The sequence below is a fragment of the Vulpes vulpes genome, chromosome X (genome assembly GCF_048418805.1).
Source record: "Vulpes vulpes isolate BD-2025 chromosome X, VulVul3, whole genome shotgun sequence".
Classification (NCBI taxonomy): Eukaryota; Metazoa; Chordata; class Mammalia; order Carnivora; family Canidae; genus Vulpes; species Vulpes vulpes.
In genome coordinates, this window is record NC_132796.1 from 56268798 (window position 1) to 56289798 (window position 21001).

Here is a 21001-nt window from a genome sequence, read left to right on the forward strand (position 1 = left end):
CAGACCCCTTAAAGTCCCCGCCTCGGTGCCGGCAGGGACCGCTACCACCCCCATTCCCAAATTTTGCAACTTTATTCGCTTCCGGATTTTTCACTTCCTCAGCCCCCACCCACCTACAGGTGGGGAGTGGGACGGGATGGGCAACAGAACAAAGAAACCAGGGATCTCCTGTCCCAGGCCAGGCGCCCTTTCTTCAGTTTTCCAGCAGCCAGGGAACAAGAAGGGCTCAAGAACGCGTGAACTCCCAGCAGCCCTGGTCTCAAGCCACTTTCCAAACGCGAGAAGCCCGAAGACGCGCGGGAGGTGGGAACTGCCCCCGCGCAGCCAACAGACCTCCACTCAACAAGCCTGAGTGGCCGTGGGCGCCAACAGTCTCCACGCAGTGGGCTCTGTTATTTCATCAGCAGTTTCAGAAAAACGTGCCAAAAGCAGTTATGCCTCACTGCAATGTGTAGCTTTTTCCTGCCATTTTTTTTCATAATAAAAGAGGGAGTGAAGCTCGCTCGCTCTCTCCTCCCTCACCCCCTCCCTTCCAAAAAGAGCCAAATGGATACAAAGCGGGGGGGGGAACCACACTCCAATCTCTGAGGGGATGCCAGTGAGGTGTGGCTTGTATTTAAATATCCAATATGTCAATGTAAGGGGAGTGCGTATGTATATAAAGTGCCATTTGCATCTGATAGCTCGACGAAGCCAGCTATGAGAGGCCTAGGGAGATGGATGCGTAGGGGAAGCGCCACTTTGACTGAGAGCAAGGTCAGGAGCTCCTTGCCCCGCCGCTGAGAAGTTCCTTGGACGCGAACAGACGTCAACTGCAGCTAGGCAGACCGCGGAGCGAGAGAGGGAGAGAACAAGCGCCGCTAAGTCGCCTGCACTCGCCGAGGGGAGAGGTAGTTCGCGCCCCGCGGCCCCCACTCGGCCCCGCGCACCCCGCCATGGCGGAGGTGGGGGGGGTCTTCGCCTCCTTGGACTGGGATCTGCACGGCTTCTCCTCGTCTGTGGGGAACGTGCCCATAGCTGACTCCTCGGGTTTCCTGAACGAGCGCCTGGGCCAGATTGAGGGGAAGCTGCAGCGCGGCTCGCCCACAGACTTCGCCCACCTGAAGGGGATCCTGCGGCGCCGCCAGCTCTACTGCCGCACCGGCTTCCACCTGGAGATCTTCCCCAACGGCACAGTGCATGGCACCCGCCACGACCACAGTCGTTTCGGTGAGGACGCGGCAGGGAGGGACGGGAAGCCAGCAGACGGCTCTCTGGGGAGCCAACGGCTCGGGGCTTGGGCTTGGGGGCCGTGGGCCGCCCCCAGGTCGGTGCTGTCCGGGCGCGTCTAGGCGGGAGACCGCTAGGGACGTGGGGCAGGCGGGATCGGATGGTGCAAACTTGAGTAGCGCGGAGTCAGGGCGCCTGGCACCCTCAGACGCTCTCGGGAAGAGGCGGGGGCACCTTGAGGTGCAGCCTCTCTTTTCCCCACTCCACCCTTCTTCCCTCCCCCATATCGAGGGAATCGTTCTGACACTGGACGCTGCGCTTAGGATGAAAGCAGGTGGAGTTGGAGAAGGGGAGCACTCGCCGAGGACGCCAGGCACCGTGGCTGCAGCGCGGGGTCTCGAGGGCAGCAGGGTTGTCGTGGCCGTGGCCGATTGTCTGGAGCAGACGCCTTTGTGGGCCATGGATGTGGTGGGCAGGCGGTCCCAGCCGGAGTCGCTTTTGGCGGAGACGGGGACTGGGCAGCCTGGGCAGCCTGGGCAGCCTGGGCAGCCGTGGCACCTGCCTGCCTCTGGCTTGCTCTGCCCGGGGTGGAGGCCAATCCAGGCAGCAAGGCGTGCTGGGTATTGGAGAAACTGGGACAGCCTCCCACTGTCCAGTGTGTGAGGACCTCCCTAGGTCAGCTTTTGCCTGTATATACCTCTGGACTCCTTGCCTCACAGTGAGGAAGTGGTCCTGGGCCCACTCCCAAACCCAGAAACAGGTGTCTCCTGAGCTCAGAACAGGAAATGTACAACCTAACAGGATTTTCTCTGCCCAACACCCAGCAGATTGTTTAAATGGCACATCTGTCTGTCTCACATACAAAAGCATAATTAGTAAAACCTTGATGTGGATTGGAGATCATTAGGTTTCTAAACAAATGTGTTCATTCCTCAGTAACTTGGCCATTTTTATTTTCAATTTCCTATCACTACTAAACCATAACTCAGGTGCTGTGACAGCTACCTTTACTGGGAGCCCCATCCCCCAGTGCCCTCTACTTCCTCCCAAGAACCCTATGGCCCAAGGACACCTTCTATCCTTAACCCAGTAAGAGGCTTTGCCACCCCTCAAGCATGATACCCATTCCCTTCTTTATTCCACCCTCCCCCATCTTCCCCCCCAAACCTCCCCATCCTCCTATTCCCCTGCCTTGCTAGAGCTGCATCTGGAGTGCACAGTGAAAGGCGGGGAGGGGGGGGGGGGCAGCTCCCAGAGGCCAGTTCCTGGGCAAGGCCAAGTCTAGCAAACAACTTAAGGTCAGGGCTGGTGTTCCTTGCTGGGAGCAAACAGGAACTCTAATGAGGTCTATGTCATCTTGGAAAAAGGCACTCACCGACCTGGCATACAGTGGGTTGTGTGTGGGGTGGGTGGGAGTAATGGAGGGGTGCAGGTGTCTATAAACTTGCAGCAGGTCCTCAAAAGGGTGATAGGTGGGGTCAGGGAAGTGGGAGATGTAACTTGGCTCCTTTTCCTTCCATCACTCGTGACTTTGCAGTTCCCTTTTGTTCCTCTTCAGGAGTGGGACTCCCACCCTGGCCTCAGAACCTCCCAAAGTCTCCCAGAAATGGCCTAAAGATATTGAAGTAGCTCATTTCTGATATATAAAAAGAAAAATCATGAAATGATGGAGAAATGTAGGGTGGGGGCATCAGAGGTGGGGAAACTATGAGCTTGGCTTCCAGCAGCTAGTATTCGTCTGACTCTGCCTAAGCTGAGCCCAATAACCTACAAGGTCACCATAAATTAGTAATAGGCTCTTGGGATAAGTGGTCTTTAATTACCTCCCTAAGGACGCATCTTGATTTCTTTTCATCTCTCAGGCCTGCTAAGGGTAAGTTTAAGGAGAAACCAAAAGAAATAAAACTGGCAGGAGGAAGGGATGTTTTCATTGCTGCTTAACTGACTGCTTCATTTTTGGTTTTGCCTTTTAAAATAACACTGCCTGAGACCACCTCTGTACCACCTTTTTCCCTTTCCTCCTTCCCTGGTTTCCTGGCCGTTCCATGTATTTCCCGTAAAGGAAATGATAACTAGTCAAAGCTGTCTCTTTGTAACCTCCAATGCCAACTTTCAAACACACATTTACTCTTTCTTTCTCAGTTTAGCTTTTGGCAAAGAAGGTGGTGTTTGAGTTTGCTAATTCTCCTCCCTCCACATTTGAGTTAATCAGCCAGGGTATTCAATAAATCGAAACTTTAACATTCCATAAGTGCTTTAGCAGTCAACATTCCAGCAGGGTAAAGTAGGCCAGACTTAAGATATAAAATATTATAGATTTCTGCTTGGGGGGAGGAGGTAGTCTCCAAAGGCCATGTAAAGTAAATAACTATTTGTTGTAATTGGAGAGCAGAGCCCCCAAGGATTACCCTGGAATCCATGTGTTCAGAACAAGTTAGGCTGAGCCCAAGAGCAGCCACGACTCCAAATAATAACCTTCTGCCATAGCCTATGCTCCCCCCTCTCCCACTCCATTCTGCAATCAGTAGTCAGGAGGTGGCATTTCCATGAGTTTCATGGGGATCCTGGCATTCCTGAGGGGCACCTGTAGACTGGCAGAGCAGAGCTTGGGAGTCAGCCTGGAGGAGAGGCCTCCCACCAGGTGTGATGGAGCAGGCTAATGCAGCTGCTTTGGGTTTTGAGCAATCTGGTTCTCATTTGTCACGATGCAGCACTGTCTTGGCCCAGAAGGCCTGAAAGGATGACCAAGGGCACTCAGGCAAGTTATGGAACCAGATTCAATGACACATTAGCCCACCATCTAGCTAGGTTCTGAAGCAGTGGGGCTCAGGACAGATATGTTTTGACTGAAGCCATGGGGAAAAAGATGTAAGAAGAGTTTGGAAATTGTGGAGCAAAGGCCAGAACCTGAGATGGACAGGTCAAGATGAGGCAGAATAGAAGGGAGGTTGTAGACCTGGAAGGGGGTGAGAGAACTGGAGACAAACATTGTCTACTTAATATTTTACCTCCACACTTTGCTGTTAATACCCACTCTCCAACTATAACTGGGAAAATGTGAAAATGGCTTGTTTTCTCTCTCCCTTCATGCTGGCTGGGATTCAGGAGGTTTAGGTATATCTGTTCCATCATCATGTGCCACTGGGTTCCCACAGTTTGAATCCAGCTAATAGGAAAGTTGGCAAAGGAAAATGATGCCCAAAGACAGCTGGACAGGGATGATTCCAGCTGTTGGAGACCCCTGTTACTGGACACAACCCAAGTGAATTCCTGTATGATCTGTCCTTTGGCATCAGGGTTAACAGAGAGTTGGAGAAAAACTGTGGTGACTCAAATGGCCACACCTTTTGTGTTTCATGATTTGTTCTCACACCAGGTCTTGGATGGTGAGATCACAAGCTGCCCTCTGCTACTTAATGAGCTCAGGGCGATCAGAGCCATGAGATACTTAGAGAATGAGGGAACTAAGACTTGAAGCTCAGAAGCAATTTGTCTAAGCAAAGGAAATAACTGAAGGTTCCAGCAGGCTGGTATCCCTCAAAGTTTAGCATGCAGAACTGAACCATAACCTGGTTTCTTGCTTCCTAGCCATATTAGCCACTCTCCTTTGAACATACTCCTGTTTTTCCATAGACCTCTTTAAACACAGAAGAACTAAAAACAGCACTCTCAGTGTGATCTATGGCAGAACAGAGTGGGGAAGTCTCCTCCCTTTTTTTTTTTTCTCCTCCCTTTTTTAAAAATTTTATTTATTTATTCATGAGACACAGAGAGGCAGAGACACAGGCAGAGGGAGAAGCAGGCTCCATGCAAGGAGCCTGATGCAGTACTCAATCCCAGGACTCTAGGATCATGCGCTGAGCCAAAGGCAGATGCTCAACCACTGAGCCACCCAGGTATCCCCAGTCTCTTCCCTTATGCCAGTTACTAGACCTCTGTCAGTGCAGCCTTAGATCACATCAGCTTTTTTTGTTTCACATTAGTTTTGTGAGAAATTTTCATTTTTACATGACTAGTTGTACATGAACTTTTTAATATCATGAATCACCCATCCTAAGCTTACCCTGTCCAGTCAAATCTCTTAGTCATCATTGTGTATGTTCTGCTAAGCCACATCTCCTCATTCCAAAGGTGGGCTGACTTGTATTTAATGAAAATGCATGGAAACACATAGGAATATTACATGTTTTCAAGAAAGTATACATGGTTGCTTGAAGTGGGGAAGAGGATAGGAGCAGAGTATGGAAATAGAAAGAAATAGATAAATAAAAAGCCCTTGTACAGACCAATTATGAAAATAGGCCATAAAACAAGGAGTATGATTAACTCAACTATCCGTGCTTGAGGCTCACCATCCTCCAACAAAACACAAACACAAAACCTCTTGAGTAATCAGTTTGGGGACCAAAGTTTGGGACTTTACATTTACTCTAATTAAAGCTTATTTGGTTGGAGTCAGCTCATTTTCCCACCCTCTTGCAATTGCTTTGGATTTTGATTGTGTCACCTTCTCAGCTGTACATCTTCTGGAACTGAGGTAGGCAGTTCTCCTATGTCCTCTTACAAGTCATGTATTAAAATGTTAAACAAAGCAGAGCCAAAATCAGACACTTATGTTTTGCAGCTAAAGGTTCTGATCCTTTAAATCACTTCCTCCTAAACCCCTACTTGACACTAGCTATTTGCCCTTCTCTTCCTATCATTTTTCGTCAATCTCCTTTCCCAAAACTCCTTTCTTGTAGTATAAGAGTTAAGAACAACCTGAAAATAAAACTTAAAGGATTTCAGCATTAGAGGCAATACAATGGCAGCAGAACTTTGCGTTCTTCCAAGAGCTCCAACTGGGCCATGGAAACATGTACCCTAAAGCTGCCACACCTGCATACCCATATACCAGCACAAATCACTGGGGCTTTTAAGGAGAGTTCCCACTGGAGCTTTGAATCTGATTTCAAAATTAACCACTTAATTTGTTAAGTAATCTTTAAGGAATCAATTACACTCCCTATGTAGTGTACATAGAATGTTATTACCCTGAAGAATTGCATTTTGGGGTAAGAAAAGCAGCCAGATCTGAGCTCATTTCATACCTTTGGTTGCCTCTGTGAGTCAACCATATCAAGTTTGGTCTGTATGTTGAAAAACATGGTTAGACACAGGAATATCAAAGAGGAATCTACTTGACCATTATGTTTATATCCATAGAATAACAGATATACCATCTTAAGACAAAATAGTAGTCTTCAGCATCATTGGGTTTTAAGTTCTGGGTCCTTTTTCCCTCTTAAAAGTTGATATCTTTTTTTCCTCCTACAGCTGCTGGGTAAATTAAAACATTTTCAATTCCTCATCTCTAACTTTGTCAGGTAGAGGGATGTTTCTGAATGTCTTCCAAACTTTCCCCTTAAAGTTGTATCAGTATCAAGTCAGGATCAAATCCAGTACTACCTGCAAACTCTTTGCCATGGATAAACTTAAAATTCTAAAGAGACAGGGGGAAAATGACAGCCTTGTCAGCCTGGGACTACACTGGCTAAAAGCATACTTTAGGAGAAAGCTCTCACCAGGCCATGTTTTGCCTTGTGCCATAGGCAGGAGACACAGATTTAGTGAGTGGACTGTGTGGCCTTTGTTAGAGTCAGCTACAAGCAGTTGACAGCCTCATGTGGCTTTAAGGACATGGGAGCTAAGAAGGTGCAAAAGAAATTCAGCCTAGAGGACAACAAGGTAATGCTGTGTGAGCTAGGGAGGAGGGAAGTGACTTTGGGGAGATACAGAAATCTAGCCACATTCTTCCATGTAGAAAGCTACCCTCCCATTTCTTGAAATGGCAGTATTTAACATCAATAGTACCTTGTAATTATGGAGCTTTCATAGCCAAAGCCTTCTCATGGTCTCTTCCTCATTTGTCTAAGAGTGTTGAGTAAGAAATTGTTTCACCCATCTTATATATGGAAAAACGAAAGCCCAGAGAGAGACTCAGCAACTTTTCTGAGGTTCCATTCTTGCTGCAAAAGATAATTTCATAAGGTAACTCACCAAAGGCATACAGGGCTGGCCTCCAGTTGGGGATAAATGACCAGTAGCTCATATCACCTGAACAGCTTCCTCTTAGCTTGACATCAGTAATAGAAATGGAATTCATTCTTTTGCTCTAGGAATCCTGGAGTTTATTAGTCTGGCTGTGGGGTTGATCAGCATCCGGGGAGTGGACTCTGGCCTGTACTTAGGAATGAATGAGCGAGGAGAACTGTATGGGTCGGTAAGTTGAAGGTTTTCTTTTCATCAGAGGCTATTACCACCAGTGTTTGGACTATGTAAGGAAAAAGTATAAAAACATTTATCTAGCACTTGAAATACTTCTATCTACTGCAAAGGATTAATGTCATCTAGTTGCTTCTTGGCTGCCTAAGAACTTGCTATATAACACTTTCACTCATTCAGTTCCCATCAAAACATAAGCTTTTCTGCGGTACGTTTGCTTTCACCTTTTCCATTAGAGGGCCAGCTAGTCTCATGATAATAGTAAGCTGTGCTGGTTTGTCAACAGTTTGTAACGGTTTGGGGGCATTTATACTCCTGAGGAGCACCTCTGAATTTTAATGGTACGTAGAGGAGTAGCAGATAGCTGGCACAAAAAATAGGCAGTGGAAGAGCTGGCCTTCAGATTGAGATTCTGAGATTAAAAACACAGTCCCTGGTTTCCAGGCTGCTTCAGCTGAATCCCAGAGGCCAAATGAAACAAACAAATGAAGAGTGAGGGTTCCAGGGTCTGGTGACAGCCCTAAGTCCCCAGCTAGGACTGGGTTGGCTGCAGTACATGTTCTCTATTCTGGAAGCTAGCCCAGAGCTGGGGAATGGTGAGTGACTTTGCTGACCTTAACCCTTTCAGGGGATCCCAACTCCTGGGCTTGCCTTTTGAGTCCTATAGCATGCTTTCTTGCTGCCTGCACCCCATGAAATCAGAGCAAATTTTTCCCTGACACCTAAGAGATAGGCCTGTCCCCAGCACTCAGTTTTGGCAACCCCAGCAAGTAGTATGCCAGCTGAATCAAGTGTGAAAAGGGACAGAGGCAAGAGACCTGCCTCAGGAACTGCTAGCTTGAAGTAGCCGGATTGGAGGAACTTTTTAAGGAGATCTTTTCTGAACTTTCCAACTGACAAGCCTGAGACCCTTCATTAGGAGAGATCACAACTCACCTCCCATGGAGCTTTATATAGACCCAAGGCCTTTGCCTGTTAGTTGACATGGTTGACTGTAATCTCAATGGATTTGACATTATTTGCCCTAAGTAGGGAGAAAACTTGGATGCCAGAGGAGCACTGGGAGGCCATAGCAGAAATTCTCAGGTTCAAAGAGCCAGGCGAGGCCATGTCCTTCAGTCTCCTGCCTTCAGGAAAGATGTCACCTAAAATATTTCTGTGTGGTTCATGAAAGAGGATGAAGGCAATACAGACAGGACTGTTTTGTGCTATTTTGAAAGAAGATGCCTCAGGAATACTGGGAGATAGGACTGACTTTTCTTATAACAATGTGCTATTGCTATTTCAGCAAGTTGGGATGGGAGAAATAGTCATTTAATAGGCTCTGCTTTATTTTCTCACCCTCACAGAAGAAACTCACACGTGAATGTGTTTTCCGGGAACAATTTGAAGAGAACTGGTACAACACCTATGCTTCCACCTTGTACAAACACTTGGACTCGGAGAGACAGTATTATGTGGCCTTGAATAAAGACGGCTCACCCCGGGAGGGATACAGGACTAAACGACACCAGAAATTCACTCACTTTTTGCCCAGGCCAGTAGATCCTTCTAAGTTGCCCTCCATGTCCAGAGACCTCTTCCGCTATAGATAATGGGCCCCTAGTATGACCTCTGTGACCCCCATACTCTAGGTCCACAGTTGTCTCTGCAAGCACTATACTCATAGCTTTTCAATCCTCTTACCTATCAATTTAGATAACAGAGAAGCACTTCCTGTTCAACTCAACCCAGCTATTCCCTTGTTCAAAGTGTATATCAAAGTTGGGTTATTTGGGGGAGGGATACGGGTGGAAGGGGTGGGCTGGAGGGAATCTTGTATATACATTTTTTCTTTACTCATGTTCTTTCCCCTGAGGTGGCACAAGAAAGAATGGGGGCCCCTCCCAAGGGCCAGGGATATCATGCCCCACAATCTACCCAAATACTTTGACAATGGGTAAATGAAAGACCAAGGAATCTGCCATAGATGCTACATACAGAGTTTTAGAAAAGTCTCATTAAAATCCTTGGGACTATGACCCTGGTGCAGGCCATCCCTGCATTGGCTTTGGAGATTTCTTATCTGTCCTGACATGCAGTTTTCCTGCCATTGGAAGTGGGAGATGGGGTAGGTTGTGAGAAAATGATATTAAAATGTAAGCATGGATACTGTGCATAAGGACAAACTATTTATGAAATGAATATGCTATTTATTTTATATATTTATTTATTTCAAAATAATTTTATTTTTAATGAGAGATGCTATGACTGGATTTTCATCAGAAAGAATAAGGTCCTACTGAAACAGGATAAATGAGTTATTAAAGGCTTTTATTGGCAATAAAATTTTATATTGTAACCATTGTCTAATTCTATTGAGTTGTATATTTAGTAGGATTAGAAGGCTGGTTAGCTTCTTTTTCTCCAACTTATTAGAATCTCCTGATGTCAGCATCAAACTACCTAGCCTAGATGACCTATTACCAACAACATTAGCATTATTTAGGGGACTTATCTGAAGTCCTTTCTGGTCTTATAACTTTAAACTTAGTGATGAATCAAAGCTTCAGGAAAGCCTGGACCAATAGCTCTTACAGAAGCCCCTATTTATGCTTAGGACAAGACTTGGACCCTCTTTTGGGATTTGGTTAGGGACCAAAGCCTGAAGGCCTTACTTTAGATATGAAGATAAAGGGACTCAAAATAAAGAACAATCGGTAGGGACAACTATTTTTTTGAACCAATTTCCCTTCTTGGAAGCATCCTCTCACTCCCTCTCCAGCCCCAACACCCATCCCCTGCCAGTGTTTCTCCTAGAGTTTTGGGAAGCTGATAACATATTTCCCTAAAGAGGTAGTTCTCAGAGTGTATAGTCTCTTGACCAGAAGCAGTAGCTGAGAGCTGGTTAGAAATGTAATTTGTCACACCCTACCCTAGACCTGCCAAATCAGAAACTCTGTGGGGTGGGGCCTAGCAATCTGCGTCTTAATAAGCCTTCCAGAGGATTCCTGTGCAGGATACATGTTGAAATCTAGTGCCCAAAAGAAATGGTTTTCAAAAAGAATTATTTTTGCAGCTGAATAGCTTATAAATAAAGTTTTAGGATAACTTTAGTCCATAAAACAAAAATAGAGTTGCTCTAGTTCAAGTGGAGATGGCATTCCTGGAACTCCTTCTTCTCCAGAGGAGCCCCTGAGATATTTTGGCTTAAAATTCCTAGCCTCTTTACTGATATTAACTCAGGAGCATAGGGTTATTGAATTTTCAAAGCATATGCTGTCAGGGAAAAAACAACCAAGGGAATAAAAGTCTCATTGAGTACCCACACACCATGAAGGACAGGTGGGAAAATTTTTAGGTTTAGGCTAGTTCCTGCTGATGCTCCTCAGTCACATCTTGTAGGCATCCACTGTTTTTCCAACTGATTGTAGGGATGAAACAACTAGCTTAGGTAGCAGCTTACTTAAAAATCAAAATCCAAAAGTCTAAAAGCTCATCCAAATCTAAGTACTCAATAGAGAAACCACACATTAAAGAATGTATACATGAGATAGCAAGTAAGATTATATGATAAAAGTGCTAAGTTGCATGATTATGATCATAGATTAGAATGCTCACCAATGGATCCACCAAGATGAAGATGTCACAGGCAAGGGTGAGTAGGAAAAGTTTCCTGAAAAGGGTAATGCCAATTGTGAGGAACCAACAGAATTTGGAGAGGCAGAGAGGCTGATGACAATATCTGTGTTAAGCTACAGGGATGAGACATGTCCTCTAGAGGTCTCTAGGATAAGAGTAAACATCAGCTGTGTGCCATTTTTAGCACATTTTTAATGAACATCATACTTTTATCTTAACCAAAATTTTACCTGTATTATCTATGGTCAGCTACCTATAACTTTTGATTCACAGCACTTCTGAAGACTGAAATCAAATCTGTTTTAACCAATAGGAAGTGGCATTTACCTGTGAGTAAGGCCAGTGTTACTTTAGTAAGTCACTTGATATGAGCCTGGCAAGGCCACAGCATGATATTACAGGGCAGGATTTACAAGGAAAATGCCACTGTAATGAAAAAGGGAAAGGCCCCAAATCTTAGGGTTAGGCCTTACCTTTCTCCTCTGAGTGAAATTACAGGGCAAAAGAATAGAATGGTGTAGGGTCCCAGGGTCCAGGAGTTCATAGGGGAGGCACTCTTGGTATTGAACCTTGGGAATAACAATGAATGGGGCACCTGGACAGAAAATGTCAATGGGCAGCTGTTCTCATTTTCAAAAAGATGAGAAAGGTAAATTCTGGAAATGGAAATGTAAGATGGATGACCTAGTACCACTAGATCAGTTGACAACTGATTGACACCATATCCCTAAAGGACAAAAGTAATTTGTGCTAACCTGGAAGGAATTTTAGAATAGTAAACTCTGGAACTTTGGTTTTAGATGAAAATATGCTCAGAGACCATTTCTATTTCATCTTTGCATCCCCTCCCAGTGTTTGGGGTATTCCCAGAACAAAACAAACACTTAGGAAATTTTGGTTTAAATAGACACATGATTGGTTGAAAGAATGAATGAGCAAATGAATGAATGAAAGGACAGACATAGACACCTTTTGTAAATATGTGTATGATACAAATGCCGGGCTAGAGAGAGCAAATACATTATATAAAAGAATCATCTAAACAAATGTTAAGTTCCAAGTATACTTTATTAAGTACAATGACACAATGGCACAATGACAAACTACAGTATGTCTCAGGAAAGATAATGAATTCCTTATCACCGGAAGTATTTAAGCAGAAGTTAGACAACCCCTTGACAAGAATATGGTATCATATAGAGGGGTTTGGGTGAATATTGGATTAAAATGGCAAAATAGTAAATAGTAAAAATTATTTTACTAATTCTATATTCTGTGGGACCCCCAGATTTTTCCTGCACACCAATAACACTCCAAGAAAGAATATATAAGACAGCTAAGAGTGATACCCAACTGCTATTCCAGGCAAAAAGAAAAAAAATACCCCCATGGTTGGGGTTCACAATGTCCTTAAAGACCCATGGAAGTTTCCCTGAAACTAAATTCTCAAAATAATATACCAATTTTTATGTGCATATACATTTAACCTTTCACTGGTTCTCAAGTTTCTCCCAAAATGTTAGGAACAACTACTCTAGGAGTTTCCACAGCCTCAAAGCATCTGGTATAAGAACTGGTGGCCCATTGGCCACTGTGATCCTATATGAAAACCTTGACAGAGGCTTTAGGTTTTGTATTTCAAAGATGTAGATTTTATATGTGACTTTTACTCCTATCCTCTAAGAGATAGCTTCAAGTTTGGTGACAGGGAGGTGGGAGTGAGGAGAGGAAAGAACGGGGATGGCTTTACTGCTTCAATGGTTCTGAAAAAAGCTCAACCCAGGGCCAGCCCCTACAATATACTCAGTAGCTACCAGACTCTCTTTCCCCTCCCTACACATCTCTTTTCACTCCCACTGCCACAGATGAATGTCGCTCATGCTCAAAAAACAAGCAGAGACTGAACCCATCAGGCCCAGACACAAGGAGCTTATCAGAACAATCAAAGCAGACTCTTTCCAAAAGAAATTTAATCAAAGTCTTGAAATAATAAAAGAACTTGAATTTATCTACCTTCAAGTCACTGCAGTGCTCAGCCACCAAATCCTTGGCTGCATAGTCAGAAATCCATCAGGCTCAGGGTCCTAGTGGGACCATAGGTCACATGGATTCAGTCCAAGTTGCCTGGAGTACAGACCTAACCTTCCTTCTCCTGAAGAGGCTGGCCCTTGGGGACTGCTTTCCTTCTCAGTGGAGTAGTTGGAGCCACATTGCCTTTTTCCAGCACTTCAAGAATAGGGATCTGTTGAAGAGGAATGTGAGAGGTTAGGGAGAAAGGAACCAGAGAAAAGAGATCCTCTCCTTTGGAATAATATGTTCCCAGTTTATTTAGTTCCCTTGCTCTGCAGAAGAATCAGAACATAATTTAGTTTGTCATTCCTAGAGCTCACACTATTCTTAAGAGAAAATGGAAGACCTTTCTAATAGGTCTTTCTACATTAGGACTCTGGTGGCAATTGCAGAGATATCCAATTATCTCCTTAATCCTCAATAGTCTCTCTCCACTCCTCCATCCCAGCATAGGCTGTTTCCCCTCTGCATCTCTTTCCAATTCCCAGACAAGGTGTGGGACCAGCCTTGTTCTTTATCATTGGCAATGAAGCAAAAGACACAAATAGCATTTTCTTCAGATCCTGGAATCAGACCAACCATGTTTTACATCCAGATTCCTTTACTTCCTATAACTCTTTGACTCCAAATTCATCATTCATTCATGTAACAGATATTTACTGAGCACTTACTATGTCTTTAAAGCTATAGAATAAGACAAACATTCCTATCCTCATGACATAGTCTAGTTAGGAAGACAGGTTCCAGAAAGCAAAGTGGTACATGAGATAGTCATGCCCTACAAATGCTGGCCTCTTCCTAAGAACATATAATGAGAGCACCTACTTGGAAACTCCATCTTTGAATGAACCTGGTATGAAGTAAATCAACAGAATCTCTCACCCTTTATTCAAAGTCTACTTTAGTTATACTTTAGCAGGGCATCCTAGGGTGCCAAGATCTTCCCTTCTTTAGGTTCCCATAACCATACCGTGAACAGTGTCACCCAAGTTCCACATATCCAGAACCCCTTATCCTCATTTCTCTTCCTTATAGTCGTGTCCTCTGAGCCCACAGACTAACATTCCACACGCTAAACCCCTGTTGGCAGATGCATGCTTGCTTTGTTGGTTTCTAATTTTCCTGTATCTCACCAGTTGCAAATGCTCTAAGTTTCTAAAACCCATCACACCATCCTAACCTCACTTAACACTATAGATTTCCCCAGGCATCCCTCTTAGACTATTATACCACACCCAATAGGTTCCAGAACTCTCCTGCAATATAAACCCAGAGTATAGCCTCTTCAATATAAAATCTGAATATCATTTATATATCTAGCTAGTTACAGGGTAACTTAGCCCCAAGCCAAAGTCCCATCCAACTCAGTTTAAAGTGCCTGCTTTCAGGATCCCTGGGTAGCTCAGTGGCTTGGCGCCTGCCTTTGGCCCAGGGCGTGATCCTGGAGACCCCGGGTGGAGTCCCACGTTGGGCTCCCTGCGTGGAGCCTGCTTCTCCCTCTGTCTCTGCCTCTCTCTCTCTCTCTCTCTCTCTCTCTCTGTGTCTCTCATGAATAAATAAATAAAAATTTTTAAAAAGTGCCCACTTTCTCTGCTTCTGCTCCTGAAGTACCAACATTTCTTAAGAAAATTATGAAAATTGGGTCATTAAATGGTTCCACTGCAAATATAGTCTTGTCAACCTCAAATGGATCAGCCCTTTTCTGCTTGACAATCATTTTATTCATTTAGTTTTGATTCTGTCTGGCATTTACTGTAGCTATCATAAAAGTCCCTAACACTTAAACACCTTTATATTGACTCAGTGCTAACCAAACTCTGCTCAGCAACTGTTATAATTGTCTAAAAATACAGACTCTATTGGGACTTCCTAAATCAGAATTTCCAGATGAGAGGCTTATCTATATCAATGGTTCTCAGACTTTTTATTCTGAGGAATCCTTACATACTTAGAAATTATCAAGGACCTCCAAGAGCTTTTGTTTATGTGAGCTATAGCTATTGATATTTAACATATTAGAAACTAAAATTTTTTTATTTCAAAATGTTTATTATCTAATAATTCATTTAAAATAATAAATACATTAACATCAATATAAGTCACTTTTTAATGAAAAATAGCAATATTCTAAAAAATTTAGTGAGTGGTATTATTTTCTAAACTTTGATATCTCCCTTAATAGAAGGCAGCTATATTCTTATATATGCTTCTGCATTCAATCTATTGCTATATGCTCTTTTGGCTGAAGTACAGGAAGAAAATTTGGTTTCTCTTGTAATTAGAAAGGGAAGGAACAAGAAACTACCCCCCAGAGTCCTTAACCAAACTTCAAGAATCACTGATCTGTATATTTAACAAATTCCCAAGAAATTCTTGTGATGAGAATAGGTGGTAAACCGCATTAATTCATGTGAGACAATATAAATTTCCATGTATCTCCAGCTCTCAGCTCCAGCCTATTCTGGATCAGGCACTCTCTGGTCTCTGTAGATGAAAACTCTCAACATTTTACTAAGACCCAAGCCATCTAATTGTGGCTTCCTATCAATCATTTTTTGGTATGTTTGGTTTTGCTTTTTTCTTTTAAAAAAATTTAATCTTTTATTGTGATTCAATATATATAACAGAATTTGCCTTTTTAGGCATTTTAAAAATATTTATTTATTTATTTATTTATTTATTTATTTATTTATTTACTTACTTATGAGAGAGAGAGCATGTGAGTGGGAGAGACAGAAGGAGATTCAGAGAGAATTTCAAGCAGACTCCACACTGAGTGAGCATGGAACATGATGCAAGGCTCAATATTATGACCCTGAAATCACAACCTGAGCTGAAACCAAGAGTCAGACACTCAACTGACTGTGCCACCCAGGTGTCCCAACATTTTAACCATTTTTGAGTGTACAATTCAGTTAGCATTAATTATATTCACAATGTTGTGCAACCATTCCCATTATCTACTTCCAAAACTTTTCATCGTCCCAAACAAAACCTCTTGAATTATAAGATTCCTTTATATATTCCAGACACAACTATATGGTGTGAGGTAGAGCTCCAACTTCATGCTTTTGCATGTTGTATGCCCTGATGTTTTTGCATTAGCACCATTTGCTTAAAAAGCTGTATTTTCCTCATTGAATAGTCTTGGCACTCTTATTGATAATCATTTGACCATAGCTGTATGGGTTTACTTCTGCATTCTCAGTTTTAAATGTTGATCTATATGTCTATCCTCATGATGGTACCACATAGTCATGATTACTATGGATTTGAGTTAGGTTTGAATCAGACTGTGGGAGTCTCCAACTTTGTTCAAGACTGTTTTAGTTATTTTGGATCACTTGCAATTCCATATGGATTTTAGGATTAATTTGTCAATTTATACAAAGAAGTTTTCCAGGTTTTGATAGAGATTGCATTGAATCTTTTAGATCAACTTGGGGAGAATTGCCATTTAAAATTTTATTTTAAAGACTTTATCCATTTTTTTTCATGAGAGACACACAGAGAGAGGCAAAGACACAGGCAGAGGGAGAAGCAGGCTTCCCATTGGGGAGCCTGATGCAGGACTCAACCTCAGGACCTTGGGATCACAACCCGAGCTAAAGGCAGACAGTCAACCACTAAGCCACACAGGTGTCCCTAGAATCACCATTTTAGTTTTCCAGTCCCGGAACATAGGATGTCTTTTCATTTATTTAGGCCTCCTTTAATTTCTTTCTAGCAAGCTTTAGATTCATTTTTCCTTTCCTCCTCTTTCAGAAAGTGTTCCGCTTTCTCTTTGCATATTTGATTCTAATTCCTCCACACAGCCTTGCCTTTGCAACATGTCCAGATTTCTTTAGTTCTTGAAGAACTTCCTAAACATACACGTAAAGGATGAAACTATTAAGGAAAATATCAGCAAGTTTGTAAACTCCTAAATATAAAAAATAATATAATTAAAAGGTTAAAAAAAACTAAGGAAACATTTGTCACAGGTATTCTTTAATACTTTTGTATTAAAAAGTTATTACCTTTAGGGGTGCCTGGGTGGTACAGTCAGTTAAGCATCTGACTCTTGGTTTTGGCTCAGGTCATGATGTCAGGGTCATGAGATTGAGCCCTGAATTGGCCTTCACACTCTGCAGAGTCTGCTTGAGACTCTTTTCCTCTCTTCCTGCCCCTCCCCACCCTACTCTCTCTTTCTCTCAAATAGATGAATAAATCTTTAAATACACTGACTATAGGATCCTCACAAATATATAATAAAAACACCAAGCCCCAATAGAATAAGGCCCAAGAACTTAGGCATTTTACAAAAGAATATATATGGGACACTTGGGTGGCTTAGTGGTTGAGCGTCTCCCTTCCACTCAGGGCGTGATCCGGGGCCTGGGACTGAGTCCTGCATTGGGCTCCTTGCAGACAGCCTGCTTCTCCTTCTGCCCATGTCTCTGCCTCTATCTCTGTGTGTCTCTCATGAATAAATAAATCTTCAAAATAAAGAACCAGGAGTAATATTTGGCATATGGCAAGTATGAACTGTGTTAGTCAAATAGAAAATTAAAAAAAAAAACACAAAAGAATACATATAACCTGCAAAGCACATAAGCAACATACTTCTACTTCAAAAGTAATTAATGTTGGGGTGCCTGGGTGGCTCAGTCAGTTAGGCATCTGCTTTCTGCTCAGGTCATGATCCTTGGGTCCTGGGATGAAGTTCCACATCGGGCTCCCTGCTCAGCACGGAGTCTGCTTCTCTCTCTACCCCTCATCCTGGCTCGTGCTCTCTCTGTCTCACACTTCCTCTCTCTCTCTCAAATAAATAAATAATCTTTTTTAAAAGTAATGAAATGTAAAACAAGAAAGGTTTCTTTCATATTGAAAAAGTTTTAAAAAATATGATAATACTCAAAACCACAGTAAGGGTATAGAGAACTAGGCCCAATCGCATACTGTTATTGGGAGAATACTGATGTTATAACTTCATAATATAAATCAAGATCTTAAAAATGCCCATGCCTTTTAGACCCAGTAAATTCACTTCTTTTTTTTAAGATTATTTATTTATTTTTTGACAGAGATCGAGCACAAGATGGGGGAACAGAAGAGGGAGAAACAGATTCCCCACAGGGCAAGGAACCCAACATGAGGCTCAATCACAGGACCCTGGGATCATCACCTGAGCTGAAGTTAGATACTTAACTGACTGAGCCACTCAGGCACCCCGATTCACTTCTAATAATAGATTTATACACAAAGATGCTCATTGCAACATTATGTATAAAGGCCAAAAACCCTGACTTTCCAACAATTGAAGAATCATTTAAAATGAGGTTGATAACATCACTACTCATCAGGGAAATGCAAATCAAAACCACAATGACATAGCACAATGAGATATCACCTTACACCTGTCAGAATGGCTAAAATCAAAACCACAAGAAACAACAAGTGTTGGTGAGGATGTGGGGAAAAAAATGAACCCTCATGCACTATTGGTGGGAATGCAAACTGATGCAGCCACTGTGGAAAATAGTATGGAGATTCCTCAAAAAATTAAAAATGGAACTACCATATGATCCAGTAATTGTACTACTGAGTATTTATCCAAATAATATGAAAACACTAATTCAAAAGGATATATGCATGCCTATGTTTATTACAGTATTATTTATAATAGCCAAATTGTGGAAGCAGTCCAAGTGTTCATCAATAAATGACTGGATAAAAAATATGGTGTATATACACAATGGAATATTATTCAGTCATAAAATAATGAAATCTTGCCATTTGCAACAACATGGATGGATCCAGAAAGTATAATGTTAAGCAAAATCAGTAAGTCACAGTAAGACAAATACCATATGATTTGACACATTTGTGGAATCTAAGAAACAAAACAAATAAACAAACCAAAAAGAGAGAGAGAGAGAGAAACCAAGAAACAAACTTAATTATAGGGAAAAAAACTGATGGTTACCAGAGTGAGGATGCATGGGGGGTGGGTAAAATAGGTGAAGGGGATTAAGAGTACACTTATCTTGATGAGCACTGAGTAATATATAGAATTTTTCAATCACTATATTGTACAACTGAAGCTAATTTAACACTCTATGTTAACTGTACTGGAAAAGAAAAAAGAAAAGAAGGAAGGAAGGAAGGAAGGAAGGAAGGAAGGAAGGAAGGAAGGAAGGAAGGAGAAAAAGAAAAAAGAAAGAAAAAGAAAGAAAAAAGAGAAAGAGAGAGAGAAAGGGAGAAAGAGAAAGGGAGAGAGAGGGATGGAGGAAGGGAGGGAGGGAGATGTGGAATAGAGAAGATGGTGGAGTAGGAGGCCCCTAAGTCCACCTTGTCCCACATTTACAACTAGCTATCACTCACATCCATGTAATAAACCAGAGAGTGAGCTGAAGATTTGCAGAATGAACTCCACAACCAAATGTAAATAAGCTGTGTCTGAGAGGTTAGGAAGAGCAGAAACAGTGGTTGGGAGCTGCCTGCAGAAGGGAGGGAGCTGTGGATGCAGACAGGAGAAAGAAATGGTTCCTCTCACCAGGGAACCCACATGGAAGATGAATCTCCATAATATCTGGCTTTGAAAATCAGAGGAGCTGAATTCTGTGTTTGTGAAACCAGCAAGACTTGGAGTCTCGAACTTTAAAAAATCAGCTGACTCAGCACTGGGAAAGCCCAGAGGGTGAGATAGCTGGGTCCCCACCCTTAAAGAGACAGCTGCCCTCAGAGAGGCAACATAGAAATGACAGTTTTCACAACACCTGGGACAAATGAGAGGAAGATCTGTTTATAAGGATTTCAAAGTGTGATGGGGGACTTCTCCAGGAACAAAGGGTATGGCAGGCAGCATTTGACTCCCTTAGCCAACCATGCATTCACCTAAGGACTCACCCACTCCATGGCTACTGGCCCCAGCCCTGGAATAACCACAAATTTTGCTAACACCACCCTGCCTCCAGCCCTCCTGTGGTCAGTGCCACCTCACAGCTAGCCTGCCTGGGCCCCACTAACACCACAGAGAGCAAGCACAGTACAGATACCTGGATGGAAAGAAAAAGTGACTCAGACACAACAGAAGATGACAGAAACACATATAGGAGACTAACCTGAAATGCCAGTATCTGGTAAACATGGGACTGCACCATAGTGGATGACAGAACTCTTCTACTTAAAGCCACTACTTTCAAAGACTTAGCTGACTTCCCTAATGCAGAAACAGACCCAGAGAGATAGACAAAATAAAGAGACAGAGAAATATGTCCCAAATGAAAGTACAGGACAAAATCACAGCAGTACATCTAAGCAAAGCAGAAATAATATACCTCATAGAGTATTTAAAGTAATGATCATAAAGATACTCACTGGAATTCAGGAAAGGGTGGAGAACATCAGTGAGACCCTTGACAAAAAAGATTAAAAATAACATTATAGATGAAGAATTAAATAAGTGAAATTAAAAATACAATAGATGGAATACAAAGAGGCTATAGGAAGCAGAGGAATGTATCAGTGACCTGGATGATAGAATAATGGAAAAGAATAGAATGAACAGGTGAGTGACAAATGTGGCATAATGAGAATAGACTTAGAGAACTCAATAACACCATCAAATGTAACAACATTCATATTACAGGGATCCCAGAAGGAGAAAATGTATCTAAGAAATAATAGCTGGGATGATGGATTAAATAGTTGATGGGGTTTAAGGAGTGCACTTGTGATGAGCACAGGGTGATATATGGAAGTGTTGAATGAATATATTGTACACATGAAACTAATACAACTGTATGTTAACTAACTGGAATTAAAATAAAAACTTTAAAAATTTAAAAAAATT

The 21001-nt window shown here is 42.6% G+C and overlaps 1 protein-coding gene across 1 annotated transcript; it reads left to right on the top strand.

Moving 5' to 3' along the window:
* The first annotated feature begins 753 nt into the window (after positions 1 to 753).
* On the top strand, positions 754 to 9814 carry FGF16 (fibroblast growth factor 16). Its single transcript, XM_025985013.2, has 3 exons — positions 754 to 1209; positions 7368 to 7471; positions 8823 to 9814. The coding sequence occupies exons 1-3, from the start codon at positions 936 to 938 to the stop codon at positions 9066 to 9068; spliced, it is 624 nt and encodes a 207-aa protein (XP_025840798.1). The 5' UTR covers positions 754 to 935; the 3' UTR covers positions 9069 to 9814.
* Positions 9815 to 21001: the final 11187 nt, after the last annotated feature.

Excerpts from the sequence above, each read along its gene's own strand:
- FGF16 (XM_025985013.2), top strand. The coding sequence starts at position 936 with ATGGCGGAGGTGGGGGGGGTCTTCGCCTCCTTGGACTGGGATCTGCAC. Across the intron at positions 1,210-7,367 it reads CCACGACCACAGTCGTTTCG|GAATCCTGGAGTTTATTAGT; the intron begins GTGAGGACGCGG and ends CTTTTGCTCTAG. Across the intron at positions 7,472-8,822 it reads GAGGAGAACTGTATGGGTCG|AAGAAACTCACACGTGAATG; the intron begins GTAAGTTGAAGG and ends TCACCCTCACAG.